At 44.1% G+C, this 20750-nt stretch overlaps 1 protein-coding gene and 1 pseudogene across 1 annotated transcript; both read right to left on the reverse strand.

Moving 5' to 3' along the window:
- LOC126994548 (protein Wnt-7b-like) overlaps window positions 1-10526 on the reverse strand; it is a 12576-nt pseudogene extending 2050 nt beyond the window's left edge.
- A 1773-nt stretch (window positions 10527-12299) lies between these two features.
- On the reverse strand, window positions 12300-19361 carry LOC126994549 (paternally-expressed gene 3 protein-like). The gene is made up of 8 exons (XM_050853878.1): window positions 19356-19361; window positions 13213-13363; window positions 13080-13133; window positions 12838-13026; window positions 12759-12785; window positions 12492-12653; window positions 12384-12437; window positions 12300-12331 (listed from the first exon to the last, which is right to left on the reverse strand). The coding sequence occupies exons 1-8, from the start codon at window positions 19359-19361 to the stop codon at window positions 12315-12317; spliced, it is 660 nt and encodes a 219-aa protein (XP_050709835.1). The 3' UTR covers window positions 12300-12314.
- Window positions 19362-20750: the final 1389 nt, after the last annotated feature.

A 20750-nucleotide genomic window follows, 5' to 3' on the forward strand; every position in this document is an offset into this window, starting at 1 on the left:
CTTCAGCCATCCAGGTAACCACACCAAGAAGTCATTGTATATTCTTTTCCGTAGACCAACACAACTGAGTTACGACAAATCAGATCATGTTCGCTGTTACTTATTTATGAATTCCTGAAAAAACTAATTAACATCAAGACAATTATTTGATTCCAAGACATTCTTTGCGTGTAATGCGGCGTTCGGAAGAAGCGGGTGAAGGACTGCTGCCCCAGGCCACCGGTGCGGCAATAACCCAGCAATGCCACATTCAAGGGCGGCCTGTCTGCGTGTGTTTGCCTTTTTCGTCATAATCACCGGGCGACCCCTCGATGGTGATGTCCCGAGGGCTGATGGCGGGAGCAGCAGCACTGAAGAGTTCTGTGGCGTTATGTTTAACGTCTTGCCTCCACGAGATTATATGCCGAAAATGACCCACAGTTTGCTGTCTGCACTTTATGTCAGGCATGTACATATGGCGTCGCAGAATCACAGAAGTCATGTGAGGTATTCTCGTCACAGATTTCATGCGGATACTTGCTGATGGGTCGTTACAACGCCAGAAAACGGGCACACAGATAAAGAAACCCAACCGGTTCTGGCACCAGCGCTACGAGTGATTTATATACAAAATTGTAGGGGACGCGTGGCTGGTGGGGCTGAGGCCGGCCATTAAGGGGGTTCAAGGCATGACATTTATTACTAATAAATTTTACTTTCGGTGCAATGATGGCCACGCTGACCACACACTGGCTCCCTCCCCTCCCCTCAGAGATGGGTGTGGCCAGCGCTGGTGGAAGTCGAGAGTGAACTCAGAAAGACCCAGCATTTATATATTTTGCATCTTACGAATGCTGTAAAAGTTGTCTGATAATGTGAAAACATACATCAACTTTAGCGTTCATAATTAATGTGTTCAGTTAATGTGCATCTGCCACTGAAAGAGGAGCTGCGCCCCCAGCACAAACTACGCCACCGGGCGGATGGCAGGGCGGGTGTTTTCTTGTTCCCGGCCATACAGGCTTCGTGATGCGACAAATGATCTGGTTCAGTCCGGGGCCCCATCCTGCCCTGCTCAACTCACTCCCCTTGGTTTTTGTAAGATAATGTCCGCGGGCAGCGAGCCTCATTGGTGGCTTTTGTGCCAGATTCCCTCCGTTAGAAAAGGATCATCCAGGAGAATGTACCGTAACTGATTGTTAAGACTGGAGGCACAAAAGACTTTCTTCATTGACTGTCCACAACGCTTTCACAACAAGGGGGTGCAGGCCAGTCCCTGAATAGTGATCATGTCACGCAGTAAATCGGTCTGCAGATCATCTTCGAGAGGAGTTTTGAGCAAGTTGAAAGTTACATGAACACGGACACGTAATTGGTAAACACTCATAAGAATCCTGCTCATCTTGTAGGAAGGTTTACGAGAAGAGTGTTGTTCGGTGAAGAAATATGGCAAGCTGACCATGTCCTGGGGGGATCTCACCAGGCTAATGGACCTTTGAATTGGGTTTTAGAGAACAAAAATGACAATCGGTACAAAACGAGGATTACATGCTATTACGTAAACAAATAGAGCTGAGGGCAAAGAAGGAGAGAAGTAGGGGGAACAGGGGCTCAGGCAGGGAGCAGTGAAAGAGACGTGAAAAGGAACGGTGCGCACGTGTTGAGGGGACGAAGCAACCCTTGTGGGGCGCTGTGTGCTCACCCTTGCCCGGCGGCGGGAGAATAATGGGGACACGGTCGCTGAGAGCCTCTGGGAGCGGGGATGGCTTGTTGATATGTCGCAAGGGTTAATCCCATGCTCAAGTGCGGAGAAAGGTTACATATACCTTCCCCTCCACGACAGCTTAATGGTCAGGGATGCAATGCAGTACGTGCAGCTCGGGCTACTTTAAGAGGTTTATCTGGAGTTTTAGAAGCCCAGAAACATGAATGACTATATCGCCTTACTCTTATATTATGATTATTACACATGATCCTGAGCGACAGAAGTACAAGTAACATCCTGACGAGTGAGAACGAGGGTGTTACTGTCACGGTGCTCGCTTCCATCTTTGTGTTAGTAAGTGCCATACAAGCTGCATAATATCAATCAATGTCTGAAATGTGTAGTTTAGAAAAGCATGGATGAAACCTCGCCAGCCATTATTAACTGACCCACAAGAACGATGTGGCCGAACGCGCTGCTGTTGGTAGACGCCAGGGAACAGTTCCACCGATGATGCTGGAACTGCCGCTGGCACTCTCGCAGGCCCGCCCTCGCACCTTCACTGATGGCCACCATGGCGTCAGGCGCCCGCGTACAGATGCGGCTCTGGCGGGGCGTGAGGCCGGGCACCCGCGAGCACAGCAGGTGGGCGCCCAGGACCCCCGCTGACGACACCGTCCTGGGGGAAAGGAAAGATGGGGTGAGGGGGAGGCAGATTAAGTATACGTTAGTGTAGGGACGATCTGCAATGCATCATGATGTGAAGCGCCACCACACACGAACTTACGCCACACGACTCTACGCACTATGTCATTGTCCGAACCTTTTCAAACCATGTGTGGGCTACCATGTACTTCCCCAGACCAGCCTTATGTCCCGATACACCCATGACAAAAACGAGTATGCAGACACTGACATTACTCGTCATCGTCTGGCGCATTGCTACCATCATCCCAACCTCCACATTGCCTGTTTCGGAATATCGACGTCGAGCACGTAGCAACTCACCATTATGGCGAAGACTGAGGGATACATCATACACGCACGTTGCATAACTAAGTCGGTTTCATTCTTTAGCCTGTTCAAAAGTAAGGGATGGACTACACTGCATACTATTTGTGCTGCTTCTCGAGAAAAATAGTAAACACTATTGTTTTCTTTAAAAAAAATATCTCAGCTTTAAAGGTCTACAAAGCTACGTGTGCCAGTCTTTCCTCTCCAGGGCCCGGGGTGGCCCAGGCTCACCGGGGCCGCATGGAGGGGCTGCGGTGCCCAATCATGGGTATTAGGATGCCGGACAGATGACCGCCCCGAGGCTGCCGGCGAGTGGAGGGTTGGACTTAATGACCAGGGAAGTTTGGCCTATACTTAGCGGCCGTGAAGCTCTTTGATTGCCGGGGGTGTTGCGCCATCCCTGCGTGTATCGCCGAGGGAGGAGGGAATCTCCGCCACGATTAGCATAACAGAGGAGTCGGTCAAGTGTAAACGCGCCACCTCAGCTGTCTGCTAGCGGCGGTATACTCGTGTTTTGTATTGCTTTCTGGGGCCGAGTTCCTACAATACTTTTGTTCCCTAATATTAATGTCATCACAATGCTTCTGAAAACACTGTATTACCTAAATTACTATTTCCATAAATAAATGGCCGCCATCAAGTATAGCACAGTGGTAGGGCGACGCCTTGGATGCGCTGCGTCAGCCCTCACTCTTTACAATCCTTCTAGTTCTTTTCTCACGTAGTTTTAAGTAATTCCAGCCGAATACTCACAGAACGTGCCTCGTGTGACACACTTGTTAGCTCACTGAACAGCGTCCCTCCTAACTAGCCTTGATATTTTCAGTGAGCCAATTCGTACACGTGATGTCACTCGTCGCCGTGCAGGGCAGCTCACCGCCAGTGATTGTAAACACTTCCTGTCCAACCTTGAAACTGATATCTACATTCCGCGTTTCTTTAACAGTAGTTTATGCCACTTGATATTTTTGACACCAGTAATGACACACTTTTGGCAGTGTTGTAAAGTGTTTTCCCATTAAAATGGCTCTATTTTTAAGTGATTTGCTGTCGAATTTACGAAGTAAGGTGAATTGAAACCCGCGGCATAGCCAGAATCTTGACTTTAAAGCCCAACGATTGCAAAAAAGTAACAAAATAACTTACAGTTCCAGGTAAGATTAAGATGCAGGAAAAAGGATACAGGAATTATCAAGTTTCGAATCCTGCCGTGGCCGGCCGGCGTGCAACTCACCCAGCTGTTCATTCCACCTTTCGGGATGGTTGATCAATGGGCACCTGGGGAAACCTGGGGAAGCCAAACTGAGATACCTCGGATGTCACGCTGGCTCGTGTCCCGCGGTGATGGGTTCGTAGCCACTACAGGCTCAAGGACCAATGCGACGGATATGTCCCCAAATATACCGTACTTCTATGTAGCCATTTATGCCTCCTCTGTACCGAGATGTGTGAATTAATCCCGGAATACGTGCACTCGCGGCGGTGAAAATCAACTTCAGAGCATAATGATATGTACGAGAAGTGTAAATACTCTTGCTGGGTGTTGTCTTCAGCCTCCCGGGTGTGACGTGAGCCGCGCATCGCAGGGATAGGAGATTGTCAGCTCGTCAGTGCATCTTAAGACTAAATGAATAAAAGTATCAGTGTATCTTTAACTTAGTAACTTACTGTCGAGAGAGAGAGAGAGAGAGAGAGAGAGAGAGAGAGAGAGAGAGAGAGAGAGAGAGAGCATCCTATCATCATGTACTACCACAAAACCCATTCCTCGTGATCCTCCATGAATTTGTAATGAATTTTTTTTTCTCCTATTTTGGGCAATCCTAGTCACAGGGCGCCTCGTTTGTTTGTTCTCCGTCCTGGATGGCCTGGCGTAGGGGCAGGGGCGGTTCGGGGGGGGGCTGGGAGGGGTCGGCGGGGCAGGGCGAGAGTTGGTGTCGGAGGGAGGGTGGAGCTTTGGGTGGACGATGGGTGGAAGTTATTAGTGGGAGGAAGTGGATGCTGTGGACGGGTAGACGTTGGTGAAGGGATGGAGGAAGGGAGAGACTGATAGTGGAAGATGTAAATAAACGTAGGGTGGAGGTTGTTGGTGGAGGGATGGATGGATCGGTGGAAGGTGGTGAAGTGAGAGTGATGGTCGAGAAGCTGTAGCGATCGCGTAAAAAAAAAAAAAAAATGAAACCACTGTTATCCAAGAAATCTAGTCCTTGTTATGCCACGCTAGGGCTTCAGGAAAGGCATGCTCAGATAAAATGTTTTCCGTACATTTCCAGGTAGGCACACGTCTAGGAAGCCAGGGGTACGGACGCCCTCCGCTGCCTGAAGCTACAACTTCCATTAATCGAACTTCTCCTTTTTCAATATTTTTTTCTACTAAATGAAGTTCAACAACTGATGAATAAAACATTTATTCAGTTACTCGTCAGCGTCTTGCACATCGTTTGGACATTAATTGGCTGGTCTGCTGGGCTGTCTGAACAGCCATCCTCAGAAGTACCTCGTCGGTTCATTATTTCAAGCCATCATCGCTTCGCCTGGGCAGAAAAAAAGGGCCTCGCAAACCACGGAGCCTTGGTGTGGAGGCAGCTGTCCACCTATACGCTTTATTATCGTCCGCCTCCTTCCACGTAGGTCATATCGGAAACCGATGTTACTGTTGTGATTTTAACCAATGCATAGGAACATTGATATAGTCCTAATGAAGTTTACATATTTCCTTTTAATATTATTTCATTATTATACTTAATTAAAATTTTCAACTTTCCAGTGTAGTGTCTTTTCTTATGAGAGCTAATTGGTCTGGTGCGTACAAATTGGTAAACATATCCCACTGCAAGACTCCACTGAACGCACACGACGCCCCAGCACTGCGTAGCGACAGACTATACGCATCAGATCGTCACTTCTACGTACAGACAACTAAACACCAAATGGCGGGAAGCACACAGCTCCTGGCATTGTCGGGAGGCTTTCAAATTGGTCAGGAAGATGACACTTGAAATAAAACGCGGTCGCAGTACGAAAAAATGAGCACTGATTTTCTGGACTCCTGCGGCAGGGGCGGAGCGAAACCTGACCCATACATGTGTTGGGGTGCCAAGGAGGGGCGGCGAGGCCCATAACATCTCACCGCTGAGGCGCCCCGCTGTGACCACCAAATACCTGGACAAATTGTTTCCAGTAGGCCTGTCGGGGGCGCAGTCGGTCATGGGCACAGGCGATGGTATCTCTACGCCGGGGCTGGACGACGAGTAATTAGCTCATAATTGCTGCTGATAACGGTAACGAAGCAATCATGACGAGAGGCGTTACCTGCTAAGTGGTCTCTCGCGTACCTCTTGTGATATGATGATAGCACCCACACGCACGCACGCACAAGCCCGCACACGCGCACACACACACACACACACACACACACAAAAAAAAAAAAAAAAAAAAAAAACGCTCCCTTGGTGTTGTGGTTAAATTCTCAGTCTGCCAACACAGTATATCGAGGTTCGAGCCTTTCTCAGGTCGAAAGCTGCTTCTGCTGATAAGGATTGGCTGCTGTCCCTCGGAGGAAGGGAGATGAAAGGACTGATAGGCGAGGTCCCACGTATACTCAAGGTCAGTTAAATGAGATCAGCTCTCTGAGGGTATCGATTGGTCTTCAAGAGTCCATCACGTGATCAGACCGTGAGTAAGTTAAACACACACACACACACACACACACACACACACACACACACACACACACACACACACACACCTCCTCCTCCTCCTCCTCCTACCGCACCAGCGCACTGCATTCCACCACCTCACCTTCCCCCCACCGCCCCAGACCCCCATATCCCTTTCATATTGTACATTTTCCCTTTTTTTTTTTTTCTTTTATATGTCAAAAGTGTATTTGTAACGTGTATATTTTCAGCTTTACAGCTGCTATCATTTAATAAGCCGTTTATTATTATTATTATTATTACACACACACACACACACACACACACACACACACACACACACACACACACACACACACAAATATACTACTTTTAATTGAGTGGTGTATAACAATGCTTAAGAATAACAATGTTTTGGCATAAAACTAAAACGTTCTAGCTCTCTTCACAGAAACTGTTTTTGGAACAATCAAATTCTACATAAATGCCTAAGCTGAAATTGTTTTCCAGACGGACTGGCAAGAGAAACGCCAAGGCACCTCCATAGCCACCCTGCCCTAAAATTACATCATTGAGACGGCCACACGGCGACGGCCGCCCTGTATCCCGCCGCCCTGACCCGTGGCCGCCGCCGCTCCTTGTCAACACACGCCTCAGGCACGTCGGTGGAATGCCTGGTGCTCAAGCATGTCCGGCCTGACCTGAATGCGGCAGAGAACACATACTGGCCATTCCGTAACACACTGGGATGCATTCATCAACGTCGTAGCATATAAAATTACCGGAATAACACGCACCCACGTCGACAATTACACTCATTGGCATTATTTATGGCATAACTTTACACTCTAATGTAGCTTTCAGTTCTAATTTGGGATTTTTACATAAACTGGAGTTAATGGAGCTGTAAGCTGCACTGTCAATGCCACGATATTCTTAGTATATTTACCTCTGTCCTGCCTAAACTCCGGAGCATGGCCCGGCTGATGCGTGTTTGCTTACCTGACAACCGCCCTTTGTTCCGCCTTCTGAAGGGTATCTCACAAACTCTGGCCGCCAGGCTTATGAGAGGCAGCGCCAGTAATAGTACAGCACTGGAGACAACATGCGGAATTTTATGTCATACACGGAATGAAAACTATTTACCCAAGAAAAACTCATCACTAATATGCAAAAATATAGCTTCAGCACGATTGCGATGTACAGTAAGATGTAAAGACGTCCAATTTTGAAACTTTAATAACCATGTGCTAAGACAGAAGAATCGAATTTCCGATGAAAAACGAGTTTATTGCATTTTTTTTTACACTAGAGGAAACAACTCAAGGGCAAAAAAAAGTAACAAATTCACATGTAAGTGTAAACATGATTAAGTGAATAACAAAGGAATACTTCCATGTGACAGAGAAAGATACGCCCAAAGAAATGTTCTTTAATTAGTGTTCTGGCGGTCTTATATGATGGTACACAACAGTGGAGGACGAATAGAAAAAAAACCCATTATGGAGAAAATAAAGGCCGGCAGGAGTATCATGACGGAGTTGAGTTGACCACAGGATACTAGACACTAACGATAGGATATATTATGCATGAGTAAGTTACGTCATGCGCCAAAAAATTATAAGTACATAAATTAAGAGTCTGCAAGAGGCCAGTAGGCTTAAACAAGGCGACTCCTGTAAACCTAACCCCACGTAACCTAACTATCCAAGACAAAAACAGCAACTTATATAGAAATGTTATAAAAAAGGAGAAAAGAAGTCCCGTTAGACACACGATGAGAAACAATGAACTCATAATGTCCCCCAAGGAAAAGTGAAACAGACCAACAACAGGCAGGGATGAGTAACGGGAGGAGGGTCTCGCCACGACACGCCGAGAACGCAACTGAATGCCCAACAATGCCATGTGCCCCCCGGCCTGCCCTCGCCCGCCTGCACGCACACCACACACACACACACACACACACACACACACACATTGAGAAGAAGAGGAAGCGAAGGAAATGCAGGTGAAAAAGGAGATAATGCCTTGTCAAGATGAAGAGACTAATAGTTATAATCTGTGGTGGAGTGTGCGGAAGCGAGGGGAAGAGAGAGAGGGTCAGAGATCACTAGAGGGCTGGAGGAGGAGAAAGAGAAGGAGGAGGAGGAGGAGGATATGGAGGAGGAATAGTAGGTGATGGAGAAATGGGAGAAGAAAGAAAGAAACGAGATGGAAAATGGTAGCGCGAGAAGGGAGCGTGCAAAGAGAGCAATGAAGAGGAGGTAGAGTGAGTTCAAAGGGCAGGGTTGAAGAGGAGGAGGAAGAGGAGGAGGAGGAGGGTGGCAAGCAGGGCAAGGAGGAAGAGGAGGTGGTGGAGGAAGAGAAGGAGGGCAAGTAGAAGGAGGAGGAGGAGGCGGGGGAGAGCGCTGGCCATTTCAATGCAAGGAGGGTGTCGCTTGGTATTTAGCCGCTGCTGCGTCGGGAGTGTCAGCGGCCTGGGCAAAGGGGTGGCGTGTCTGTGCTGCGGCTGTGGAGAGGGCAAGGCTGTGTGCTGTGCCGCGGTGTTTAAGCTCGACTTCAACACAGCAATACTCTCCACAACGATGCTTTTTTTCTTATTTTCTTGTTCTTCCTCAATTTTCTTCTTTGTCTCCTCGTTTTCCTCCTTCTCCTCCTCCTTATCTTCCAAAGCATATTTTCCTTTTTTCATTGTTTTTTTTCGTTTTTTTCTGTTAAGTTCTTCCTCATCTTCTTGTTTTGGCTTTTTCATCTCGCTATTCATCCTTTTATTTTTATTTCCCTTCCGTTTCCTTATTTTCCGTCTTCGTAGCTTGTAAACATGAGGAATGAATCGTCTGCAGGCAATATAAACAATGAAAGGAGGACAGAACGCTAAAGAAAAGAAGCAACAGTAATCGAACATATGTACCGTACGTGTATCTTCATTAGCTCGATTATCCTCATTAGAAAGCAGAGTTTTTAATGATGAGTCTTCCAATTACAGACAGTCTTCCAGGTACAGAGGTCATTCCTCTCTCTCTCTCTCTCTCTCTCTCTCTCTCTCTCTCTCTCTCTCTCTCTCTCTCTCTCTCTCTCTCTCTCTCTCTCTCTCTTGTTTCTTCTTTCAATTTCTCCTCCTCTTCCTCCTCTCCCTGGTGTTGAGCTTATTCATTGCACAAGTTCATGAACACTCCCTAATCAAGCAGGAAACATGGAAACATGGAAACAAGCATAAGGAGGAGGCGGCGGTAGAGCTCTTTTTATGAATTTTCTGCTTCTTCTTGTTCCTCTTCTTCTTCTTCTTCTTCTTCTTCTTCTTCTTCTTCTTCTTCTTCTTCTTCTTCTTCTTCCTCCTCCTCTTTCTCCTCCTCCTTGATAAGTAATAACAGACTTATAGAAATGGTTAAGGATTCGTTCCTCACTCAAGTTGTAACTCAACCGACAAGAGAAAACAATCTGCCGGATTTGGTATTAGTAAGCGGACCCGACCTCATTCGCGACTGTGAAAATGGTGAGAAAATTCATGGTTGCGATCACCACTAAATCCGTTTTAATGTCAACATATGTCACAAACTCGTAGACAATCTGTCAGTGATACCAGACTACAAAAAATCAAATTTCAACCTAGCCCGTGAGCTGCTTCCTCCTGCGACCTGGGACCAACTTAACCTCACCGACAATACAATCAACAACGTGTGGAACGACTTCAAAGATAAGCTTTTGGGAGTAGAGAAGGCTACAGTGCCAACGAAACCCAGGCGAGTAAATGGTGCCGTAGATCCACCGTGAATGTCCAGAGAATTAAAAAGGGCGGTAAACTTAATTTTTTTTTATAATCTAATGAAAGAGAATGACACTGCCGAAGCCCGCACACAGTACCACACCAGCCTAAAAGCTTGTCGCACCCTTATTAGAAGGTAATAAACGCAACTATGATGAACAAATAGCGCGCAACATCAAGACCAACTCAAAAAATTATTCACATACATCAGATCGAAAAACATATATCCAATACTGGTCCCCTGACAGACGAGACTGGATCAGTAACTCGGAACAGTAAACAAATGGCCACAATCCTCAACACTAACTTAGCATCCGTATTCACAGTCGAGGACATCGAAACCATTGCTGAGGGCCCTGGCCCGCGGAGACGTGAAAATGTATTTGGACACACTCGACACGAACATGTCCGCGGGCCTGACAGTTTGTCCCCGCGGTCATTAAAAGAGCTTAAACAACAAATAATTCAATCACTCACTAATATGTTCAACCGGTCAGCTCAACTGAATAAGGTCCCGGAAGACTGGAAGATGGCGAACGTAACACAGATTTTCAAAAAAGGAGACAAAAGTGTTGCATTAAACTACAGGCCCATAAGTTTGACATCAGTGGCAGGAGAAATACTCGAAAAGATCATTAGAGACAAACTTGTTAAGTTTCTAGAAGACAATCATGCAATCTCCGACACCCAGTAAGGCTTCAAAACAAGCAACAGAAGCGCCGAAGTCTTCCTCAAACTATATTTAGCATTAGTTAGACCTCATCTTGACTATGCGGTTCAGTTTTGGTCACCTTACTATAGAATGAATATCAAAATGTTAGAATCAGTGCAGAGGAGGATGACTAAGATGATTCAGGGGTTGAGAAACTTGCCATACGAGGGAAGACTCAAACAGTTAAACTTGCATTCTCTAGAAAGGCGAAGGGTGCGTGGAGACATGATCGAGGTTTATATATGGATGAAGGGCTTTAATAAGGGAGATATTCATAAGGTTTTGTTGGTAAGAGAACAGGGTAGGACACGAAGTAATGGGTTTAAACTGGATAAATTCGGATTTAACAGGGACATAGGCAAAAATTGGTTTACCAACAGGGTTGTGGATGAGTGGAATAGGCTTAGCAGTCATGTGGTGAGTGCCAATACAATTGTCACATTCAAAAATAGATTAGATAAATTCATGGACAGCGATACTAGGTGGGGTTAGATACACGGGAGTTTAGGGTCAAAGGAACTGCCTTGTATAGGCCTACCGGCCTCTTGCAGATTCCAACGTTCTTATGTTCTTATGTTATCTGACTGGCGAGATGTCAAAAGCGGTGTTCCACAGGGGTCGATGTTGGGACCTGTTCTGTTTTTAGTGTACGTAAATGACATTGACGAGGGGCTATCGTGTAAAATATCGAAATTTGCCGACGACACAAACATAGCCAGCAGAGTCACTACGACAACGGATAAAGAACACTTCCAAGCTGATCTCGATCGTTTGAGCAGTCCCAGTAGCTAAATTATATTGTTTGTTATTGGGTTGTTTATTTATTTATTTATTATGTTGTTTTAATTTGTTTTATTTTGTTTTGTTTTTGTTTTGTCTTGTTTTGCTTTGTTTACTTTGTTTTTTCTTTTCTTTTCCTTTTCTCTTGATGTTTTTTTTTTTTCTTTGATGTTTTCTTTTCTTTTCTTTCTGTTGGTGTTGCTGGCTGTGGATGAGCCTCCTCCTCCCAGAAGACTCACCTGTCACTCTGCCTTGCCCCCCAGGGCCGAAAGCTCGATGACTTTTAGTTATTTTCTTGATATTGTAATTTCATTTTTTTCTCGATGATTTAATTTCCTTTCTCTATCCTCTATCTTGACTGTGTGGGTTAGCCTCCTTCTCCCCAGGAGATTCACCCGTCACCCACCTGCGCCCCAGGGGCCGAAAGGTGGATGACTTTTCTGTTTTCCTTTCTTGATGTTTCTTTCATCCTTTCTGGTGTTCCTGGGTCTGAACGAGCCGCTTTCCTCCCAGAAGAGACTCGCCCATAATTTTGTGATGTTGGTTTGGGCCGAAAGGTGGCTGATTCTTTTCATTTCCATTTTCATTTTCTAGTGTTACTTCTCTGCATTTTCCTTCTGTTACTTCACATTTCTTCTTCTTGTGTTATTTCTCTTAAAATTCCTTCTTCTTGTGTTACTCTTTTCAAATTCCTTCTTCTGTCTAACTCTTTTCAATACCTTCTTCTGTAACTCTTTTCAATACCTTCTTCTGTGTAACTCTTTTCAATACCTTCTTCTGTGTAACTCTTTTCAATACCTTCTTCTGTGTAACTCTTTTCAATACCTTCTTCTGTGTAACTCTTTTCAATACCTTCTTCTGTGTTACTCTTTTCAATACCTTCTTCTGTGTAACTCTTTTCAATACCTTCTTCTGTGTAACTCTTTTCAATACCTTCTTCTGTGTAACTCTTTTCAATACCTTCTTCTGTGTTACTCTTTTCAATACCTTCTTCTGTGTAACTCTTTTCAATACCTTCTTCTGTGTTACTCTTTTCAATACCTTCTTCTGTGTTACTCTTTCAATACCTTCTTCTGTGTTACTCTTTCAATACCTTCTTCTGTGTAACTCTTTTCAATACCTTCTTCTGTGTTACTCTTTCAATACCTTCTTCTGTGTAACTCTTTTCAATACCTTCTTCTGTGTTACTCTTTCAATACCTTCTTCTGTGTTACTCTTTCAATACCTTCTTCTGTGTTACTCTTTTCAATACCTTCTTCTGTGTTACTCTTTTCAATACCTTCTTCTGTGTTACTCTTTTCAATACCTTCTTCTGTGTAACTCTTTTCAATACCTTCTTCTGTGTAACTCTTTTCAATACCTTCTTCTGTGTTACTCTTTTCAATACCTTCTTCTGTGTTACTCTTTTCAATACCTTCTTCTGTGTAACTCTTTTCAATACCTTCTTCTGTGTTACTCTTTCAATACCTTCTTCTGTGTTACTCTTTTCAATACCTTCTTCTGTGTTACTCTTTTCAATACCTTCTTCTGTGTTACTCTTTCAATACCTTCTTCTGTGTTACTCTTTTCAATACCTTCTTCTGTGTTACTCTTTCAATACCTTCTTCTGTGTAACTCTTTTCAATACCTTCTTCTGTGTAACTCTTTTCAATACCTTCTTCTGTGTAACTCTTTTCAATACCTTCTTCTGTGTTACTCTTTTCAATACCTTCTTCTGTGTAACTCTTTTCAATACCTTCTTCTGTGTTACTCTTTCAATACCTTCTTCTGTGTAACTCTTTTCAAATTCCCTCTTCTTGTGTTACTCTTTTCAAATTCCCTCTTCTTGTGTTACTCTTTTCAACTTCCTTCTTCTTGTGTTACTTCATATGCCTTCTTCTAGTGTTACTTCTCTTCATTTTCCTTCTTCTGGTGTTCCCTTCTTTCCCTTCCTTCTCTCGGTGTTTCCATGTCGTCTTTTCCTGGTTTTGTATGTTGGAACGCGTTAGTCTCCTTCTCCCCAGAGAAGACCCGCCATACCAACATACAAGACGCTTTAAACAAAGCAAAACAAGACAATTTTTTTTGGATTTTTTGTTTTTGTATTTTTTTTGGATTTTTCGTTTTTTATCGTAGTTGGCATGACACTTGCCTTGCTTAGGGGAATTGTACCTCCCCATGCGTCGAACCATCCATTGGAACGTGTCATTAACGCGTCGTCTGGCTAATAAGAGGTCAGTAACTGCATGTCTTGCTGCCACTTCACGCCCCCCCAACCCCCGGACCCTCGGGATCTCCGACACCTCCGTGGACGCTCCGGGGGAGCTGAGGCGCCCTGCCGGAGCCCTGAGCCCTGCGACGCTCGCCAGGAAGGCCTTGGGCCCCCTGACGCTCCCCAGCCCCGCGAGGCGAGGAGGGTGGATAGCAAGATGAGCCTCTTAAAATTCCAGACGGGATTAATTCAAATCAATCGAAAATACAGTGAAGCGCCGGAGACCGTTTTTGTTGGATCAAGGATGGCAGGACGAAGGCCAAAGGAAGGTGACAGAGGAAGGGAGGAATAAAGGGGGGAAGATGACAGGAGGAAGGGAGGATGGAGAAAATGACAGGACGAAGGAAAAAACGAGGGAAGGAAGGAAGGAAAGCAACAACGAGGGAAGGAAGGAAGGAAAGCAACAACGAGGGAAGGAAGGAAGGAAAGCAACAACGAGGGAAGGAAGGAAGGAAGGAAGGAAGGAACGAGGAAAGGAAGGAAAGTGATGTGACGAAAGTGGGAAGTTGACAGGGCGAAGGAAGGAGACTGAACCGCCAAGATTCTGCCCGGATTGGCGCGACTCGCGAGGCCCCGAACTGACTGACTTGGCGACTATATTATAGTGTTGCTGCCTCGGCCTGTTCCGTTACTTTACTTCCCTGATTTGCTCACCACGGCCTTCGCCTTTGCTGTCCTTCATCTTCCACCTTTGATTAGATAGTTAGTGTAGCTTATCACAAACAGCCTCGTAATGACCAGCAGGCCTGCTGTTGTTTGTTCTCACTTTGTGTTTCTTTGTTCCTGCTCCTCCTCCTTTAAAAAGAAAAAAAAACAGACCTCGTGGTTGCCTTATATGAGGACTGTGAGAGAATAAAGTTACCTCCTCCTCCACCTTCACCTCCTCCTCCTTCTCCTTCTCCACCTCCACTTCCACCTCCACCTTCACCTCCTCCTCCTTCTCCTTCTCCACCTCCACATCCTCCTCCTCTCTCTCGTTTCTCCACAAACCTCATAGTTTCAAAAATATTAACAGAAACACATCAAAACACTATACATATTTATTAATCTAGAGAGAGAGAGAGAGAGAGAGAGAGAGAGAGAGAGAGAGAGAGAGAGAGAGAGAGAGAGAGAGAGTAAAGTAGGAATCGATTAATGAGTTGGGTTTGTAAACGCATTAGAACGGGACTAATTGTCAATAATATCGCGATCTAAGGATTATGGGGATTAAGGGAGTGACGATTATGGGATTAAGGGAGTGAGTGGCTGGGAGGGAGGGAGGGTTGGGAGGTGAGAGAGAGGATTGAGGGAGACCGGGAACGGGACAGAGAGAGAGGGAGAGCAGTGGAGAACGAGGTGAAGGAAATAACACGGATACACAAGGATATGAGGGACTATTAACCCGGTAGCCGCAGGGATCATGTTTCTAATGGTCCTTCTAAGCGAGAAAAATGAGAAAAAAAATCATCACTCACACAAATCATTTCATAATATATATCAAAGCGTTTTGTGATCGGTTTATGCATCATCTATTTTTGGGGGTTTATATCATGGCACAAATTTGGCCCGTCGCTGCTACACGGTAAAGCCACAAATTTGGCCCGAGGGGCCATATTATAGCTTCCTTGCCAATTGCAAAATGAACGGAGAACAAAGCTCACAAAATAGAACTGTTTTTATCGGGTCAAGTGTAGCGAGGGTATCGGTAAAAAGACACTGATAAAATGTTGTCAAGAAATCCTTGCATCTGTCTCACGGGCTGGACCTTGGCTACCGCTACCTTCCCTCCCCCTCTCTCACCCGCTTCCTCTCTACCAGGGAATAATGGCCCGGGGCAACCCGAGGTCCACAGGGGGTCACCCGGCGACCTTGACCATAGACATGACAACGTCGCTGGGTAGCACACGGTTGAATTCATTTCCATGCATAAATCATCGTTACTATTCTAAAATTTGATACATTCACAACATAATATAGACTTGTTTTACCATATACAAAAATTTAAAGACTATGTCAAATACTAAACAACCCACATATAAAATGGTATGCCTTGTTGTGGTTGAAGCGACAATGCTGCCGGGTAGGGAATTCCCGCACCTGCTCCACCCAAAGTATCTTGATATTTGCATCAGACTTAGTACCTCGAACCCAATCCCATTATCCCCATGTACTACCTGAGCCCAGAACTCTGCTTCCTGTCACTGAACCACACCATGATCCATCTACCTTCAAACCCGTGGGCTTTAATTGTTGTCAAAGTTATTGGTGAGGTTCTTTGTCGAATGCTTTACTAAAATTAAGATATGCAATATCATAACTGTCGTCCTTACGTATTTGACACTTTTTGTAAAAAGAAAAAACAATAAAGTCAGACAAGATCTAGCCTTGATCAATGAACCCAAGGTGGGGACCATTGATCAGGCTGTTTCTCTAGGAGTCTAGGTGGTCAGGGATATTTTCATCTATAATAGACTCGAATGTTTTTACTGCCACCGACGTTAAACTAATTGCAGCCGACATTAGACCATTGATAGAAAGAACGGAATGGGAAAAAAATAAAAGGAGGCATAAAGAGGGAGTGAGGAGGTAAGAGGAAGGAAGGGAGACTAATTGTCTAAAGGAAGTGCAAGATAGAGACAGAGAAACATATCGATAACTAAATGGAAGGACAAAGCGATCATTAATTATAAGAAGAAATTATGAAAAAGACGAAGAAAAAGAAGAAGAACAAGAACAGAAACAACAACAACAACAACAAAAGAACATAAGAACGTAAGGAGTCTGCAAGAGGCCGGTTGGCCGATACAAGGCAGTTCCTGTAAGTCTAGCCGCACCTAACCTCACTATCCATGAATTTATCCAAACTCTTCTTCAATGCATCTATGGTATTGGCACCCACAACATGACTCCCAAGCCTGCTCCACTCATCCACCACTTTACTGGCAAACCAATTCTTGCCTATGTCTTTGTTGAATCTGAATTTAACTAGCTTAAAACCGTTGCTACGTGTTCTACCTTGCTCTTTTACAACCAAAACCCTATTTACATCCCCTTTATTAAAGTCCTTCACCCATTTATAAACCTCGATCAAGTCACCTCGTAACCTTCGCCTTCCTAGAGCGTATAAATTTAAATGCTTCAGTTTATTTTCATAAGGCAAGTTTCTCACCCCTTGAATAATTTTTGTCATCATCCTCTGTACAGATTCTAACTACTTGATATCCACTCTACAGTAAGATGACCAGAACTGAACCGCATAATCGAAATGACGTCTAATTAATGCTATGTAGAGTTTGAGGATGACTTCAGCGCTCCTATTGCTTACGCTCCTCGAGATGAAACCCAGTACCCTATTTGCACGATTCTTAGCTTGAATGCACTGAGCTCCAGGACGGAGGTCAGTGCTCACTAAGACTCCTAAATCCCTCTCACACCCAGACCTACTCAGCGGAGTGTCATTTAAGGAGTATATAATTGTGTGAGGGTTATTCCTACCTACACTCAGAATACTGCACTTCCCGACATTGGATTCCATCTGCCACTTCCCCGCCCAATCATATAGTCTGTCTAGCTCATCCTGAAGAACGCTAGCGTCCTGGAAGAAGAAGAAGAAGAAGAAAAGACAAAGAAGAAGAAGAAGTATGAGGAAAATAATAATAATGACAACAAAATCAACGAGGAGAGTAAGAAGAAAAATAATACCTAACAACAACTAAAGCAAAAACATAAATAAAATAAAATAAAATAAAACAGTAATCGAAAACTCCGTATTATATGTTAACTCCCTTCGTTTTCCATAATTAATATGAGCTGAAGATTATTTTTTTCCAATACCGCTACTACGTGTAAATATATAAATCACTTCAAATTAACTTCTCATCTTTTGTCTCGCTCACCACGAAAATGCACACCAGCTGACATCCTCAAGGCCTTGTGTCCATTATAAATCTACGGACTCATCACCGATACTTTTATTTTCTTAGATTTAAAAAGTAAAATAAAAAAGTAAATAACGTTGAGAAACTTGCACGAATTCTGTACCGAGGCAACACCCTCTTACTTGTAGAGACGAGAAAAAGCAGGACACAAAAAACAGCAACAACAGGTGATGTGATAATGGAGGGAGTGGATTAAGTAAAAATGCGTAAGCTCTTGCTAGGCAGATTATTCGTTAAAAGCTGATCCTGTTTTCAAAGTGCGCGTCGTGAAATATTTACACACACACACACACACACACACACACACACACACACACCACATTAGTTTTAACAAGTGGTTCTCTAGTTTCAAAGCCACGGGAAGAGTAAACAAGAGTAAGAAAGTCATAAAGATTAGTTAACAAGTGGTTCTCTATTTTTAAACCCCAGGGAAGAGTAAACAAGAATAAGACTGTTCTAATAATAAGTTAAGAAGTGTGTATCTATATTATCAAACTCACGGGAAGATCAAACAAGTGCAAGACTGTTCTAATGAAAAGGTAACAATTGATTCTCAAGCTTCAGATCGACGTGCCTAGTAAACCCTTGCTAGATTCTTATAAACCATCCACGAACACGCCAGTTCCTGGATTTCGTTAGGGGGCATCAGGGGTTAGGTTAGGTTAGGGAACACACACACACACACACACACACACACACACACGCAGCAGCACCATTGCCATTAAAGGTTGTGATATTTTCGTTTCGTCAGCGAATGCCACGCCCTGGATTGTTCTGCGGTGAGGTGATGCTTCTGAGAGGGGTGGTGGTGCGGGGGGAGGGGGGGGGGGTCGGAATGGTGGTGGGCAGTGGGGTGATGGTGGGGGGTTGATGGGTGGTGGTGCTGGTGGTGGGGGTTGATGGGTGGTGGTGGGGGTGGTGGGGATGGTGGAGGAGAGAGTCGAAGGTCTTGTCTTGGTTGGCTTCTCCGTCATTCACTTTTTGGGAAGTGTATTTCGTGTATAATAATTACTTGCCCGTGTATTTATTTAGGGTTGTATGACAGCTGGTTAGTGATTTATTTTATTATTTTTCTTTTACAGCAAAGGACACAGCACAGGGGCACAACAACAGGAAACAATAAAAAAGCCCGCTACTCGCTGCTCCTGTAAAGAATCGAAGAGGTGGCCGAAAGAGCATGTTACCTTATGATTACAGAGAGCTAATGATTTTATAATGTCATCAGTCAGTCAGCGGAAGGCAATCGGACCGGGACAGCCTAATGAATGACGCTCCGCGGGGATCCGTGTTGGGTCCACTGCCATTCATTGTTTATAGGATTTTTATATATTCAGGGAAGTTGTGAGATGTAAATGTATTGAATATCTATAGATCTATCTACCTATCTCTATCTATATCTGTCTATCTATCTATCTATCTCTATCTATCTATCTTCTTATCTATTTATTTATCTATCTATCTATCTATCTACATATATACATCTCTCTCTCTCTCTCTCTCTCTCTCTCTCTCTCTCTCTCTCTCTCTCTCTCTCTCTCTCTCTACATCAGTGGTTCTCAAACTGGGGGTAATTACCCCCATGGGGGTAATGAAGCCGTTTCTGAGGGGTAATGAGGTATTTCTAAAATTAAAAATACTTTAGAGTAAAATTCAGTAAATTGATAAATAATAATAAAGTAGAAGTGCAGTTTTTTTTAACAAAACTGCATACCCAATCCTGCGAATGCATATAATTTTTGGGGGGGGGGCGTAAACCCCCTTTAAAATATTCGTATTCTAATGAAATTTCGCCCATATGTTTCCTCCGGTTAGTAAAGCATTATGTAAGAAATTTCATTAGAATACGATAATTTTTTCCCTTTCTCAATTAGCTATAAATTTAAAGTAAAAACGTTTTAATTTTATCTCTTATCAAAGGAAATAATGCCTAAATTTCTTATTCTGTATTAAATACTGATTTTCTAATAAAAAAATGCATTAAAATGAGTAAATAATTAAATATTCTATTTTCCTTTCCTATAATTTCATGTAAAATAATTGTAAATGAACAGGAATGGGGGCTAGGGGTAATTGTCCTCTACCTCTGCGCTGTCAGGGGTAACAATGTCAGAAAGTTTGAGAACCACTGCTCTACATATATATATATATATATATATATAGAGAGAGAGAGAGAGAGAGAGAGAGAGAGAGAGAGAGAGAGAGAGAGAGAGAGAGAGAGAGAGAGAGAGAGAGAGAGAGAGAGAGGCGGTGGCCGAACTGGTAGCGTACTGGGCCCACATTCACCGCGTGATGGACGACGCGGGTTCGAATCCCCACGCTACCACTCGGATTTTTCAGTCACCGCCGAGTGGCTTAAAACTACCCACATGCTGTCCTGAAGACCACCCATCAACCCGGACTCTAGAGGAAGCCGTCCAAGTGAATCAAGAACGAGTTCCGGGGGGCAGCATGAGCCAACGCAAGATGGAGCCACTATAAACACTCGCCTGCGCCAGAACGGGCTGGGCCGACCATCAGGCCCCACCGGGAAGATCCCTACCGGCGCAATCTCTCTCTCTCTCTCTCTCTCTCTCTCTCTCTCTATATATATATATATATATATATATATATATATATATATATATATATATATATATATATATATATATATATATATATATATGTATATGGGCCGACCATCAGGCCCCACCAGGAAGATGCCTACCGGCGCAACAGGCAACGACGTAAAAAAATATATATATATATATATATATATATATATATATATATATATATATATATATATATATATATATATATATATATATATAGACGGTCACTGTTCTTCCCCTAAATCTATTAACAGTGGTGTCCCACAGGGTTCTGTCCTATCTCCCACTCTTTTTCTGTTGTTCATTGATGATCTTCTTTCCAAAACGAACTGTCCTATCCATTCCTACGCCGATGATTCCACTCTGCATTATTCAACTT

The sequence above is a fragment of the Eriocheir sinensis genome, unplaced genomic scaffold (genome assembly GCF_024679095.1).
Source record: "Eriocheir sinensis breed Jianghai 21 unplaced genomic scaffold, ASM2467909v1 Scaffold819, whole genome shotgun sequence".
In the NCBI taxonomy this organism is placed as follows: Eukaryota; Metazoa; Arthropoda; class Malacostraca; order Decapoda; family Varunidae; genus Eriocheir; species Eriocheir sinensis.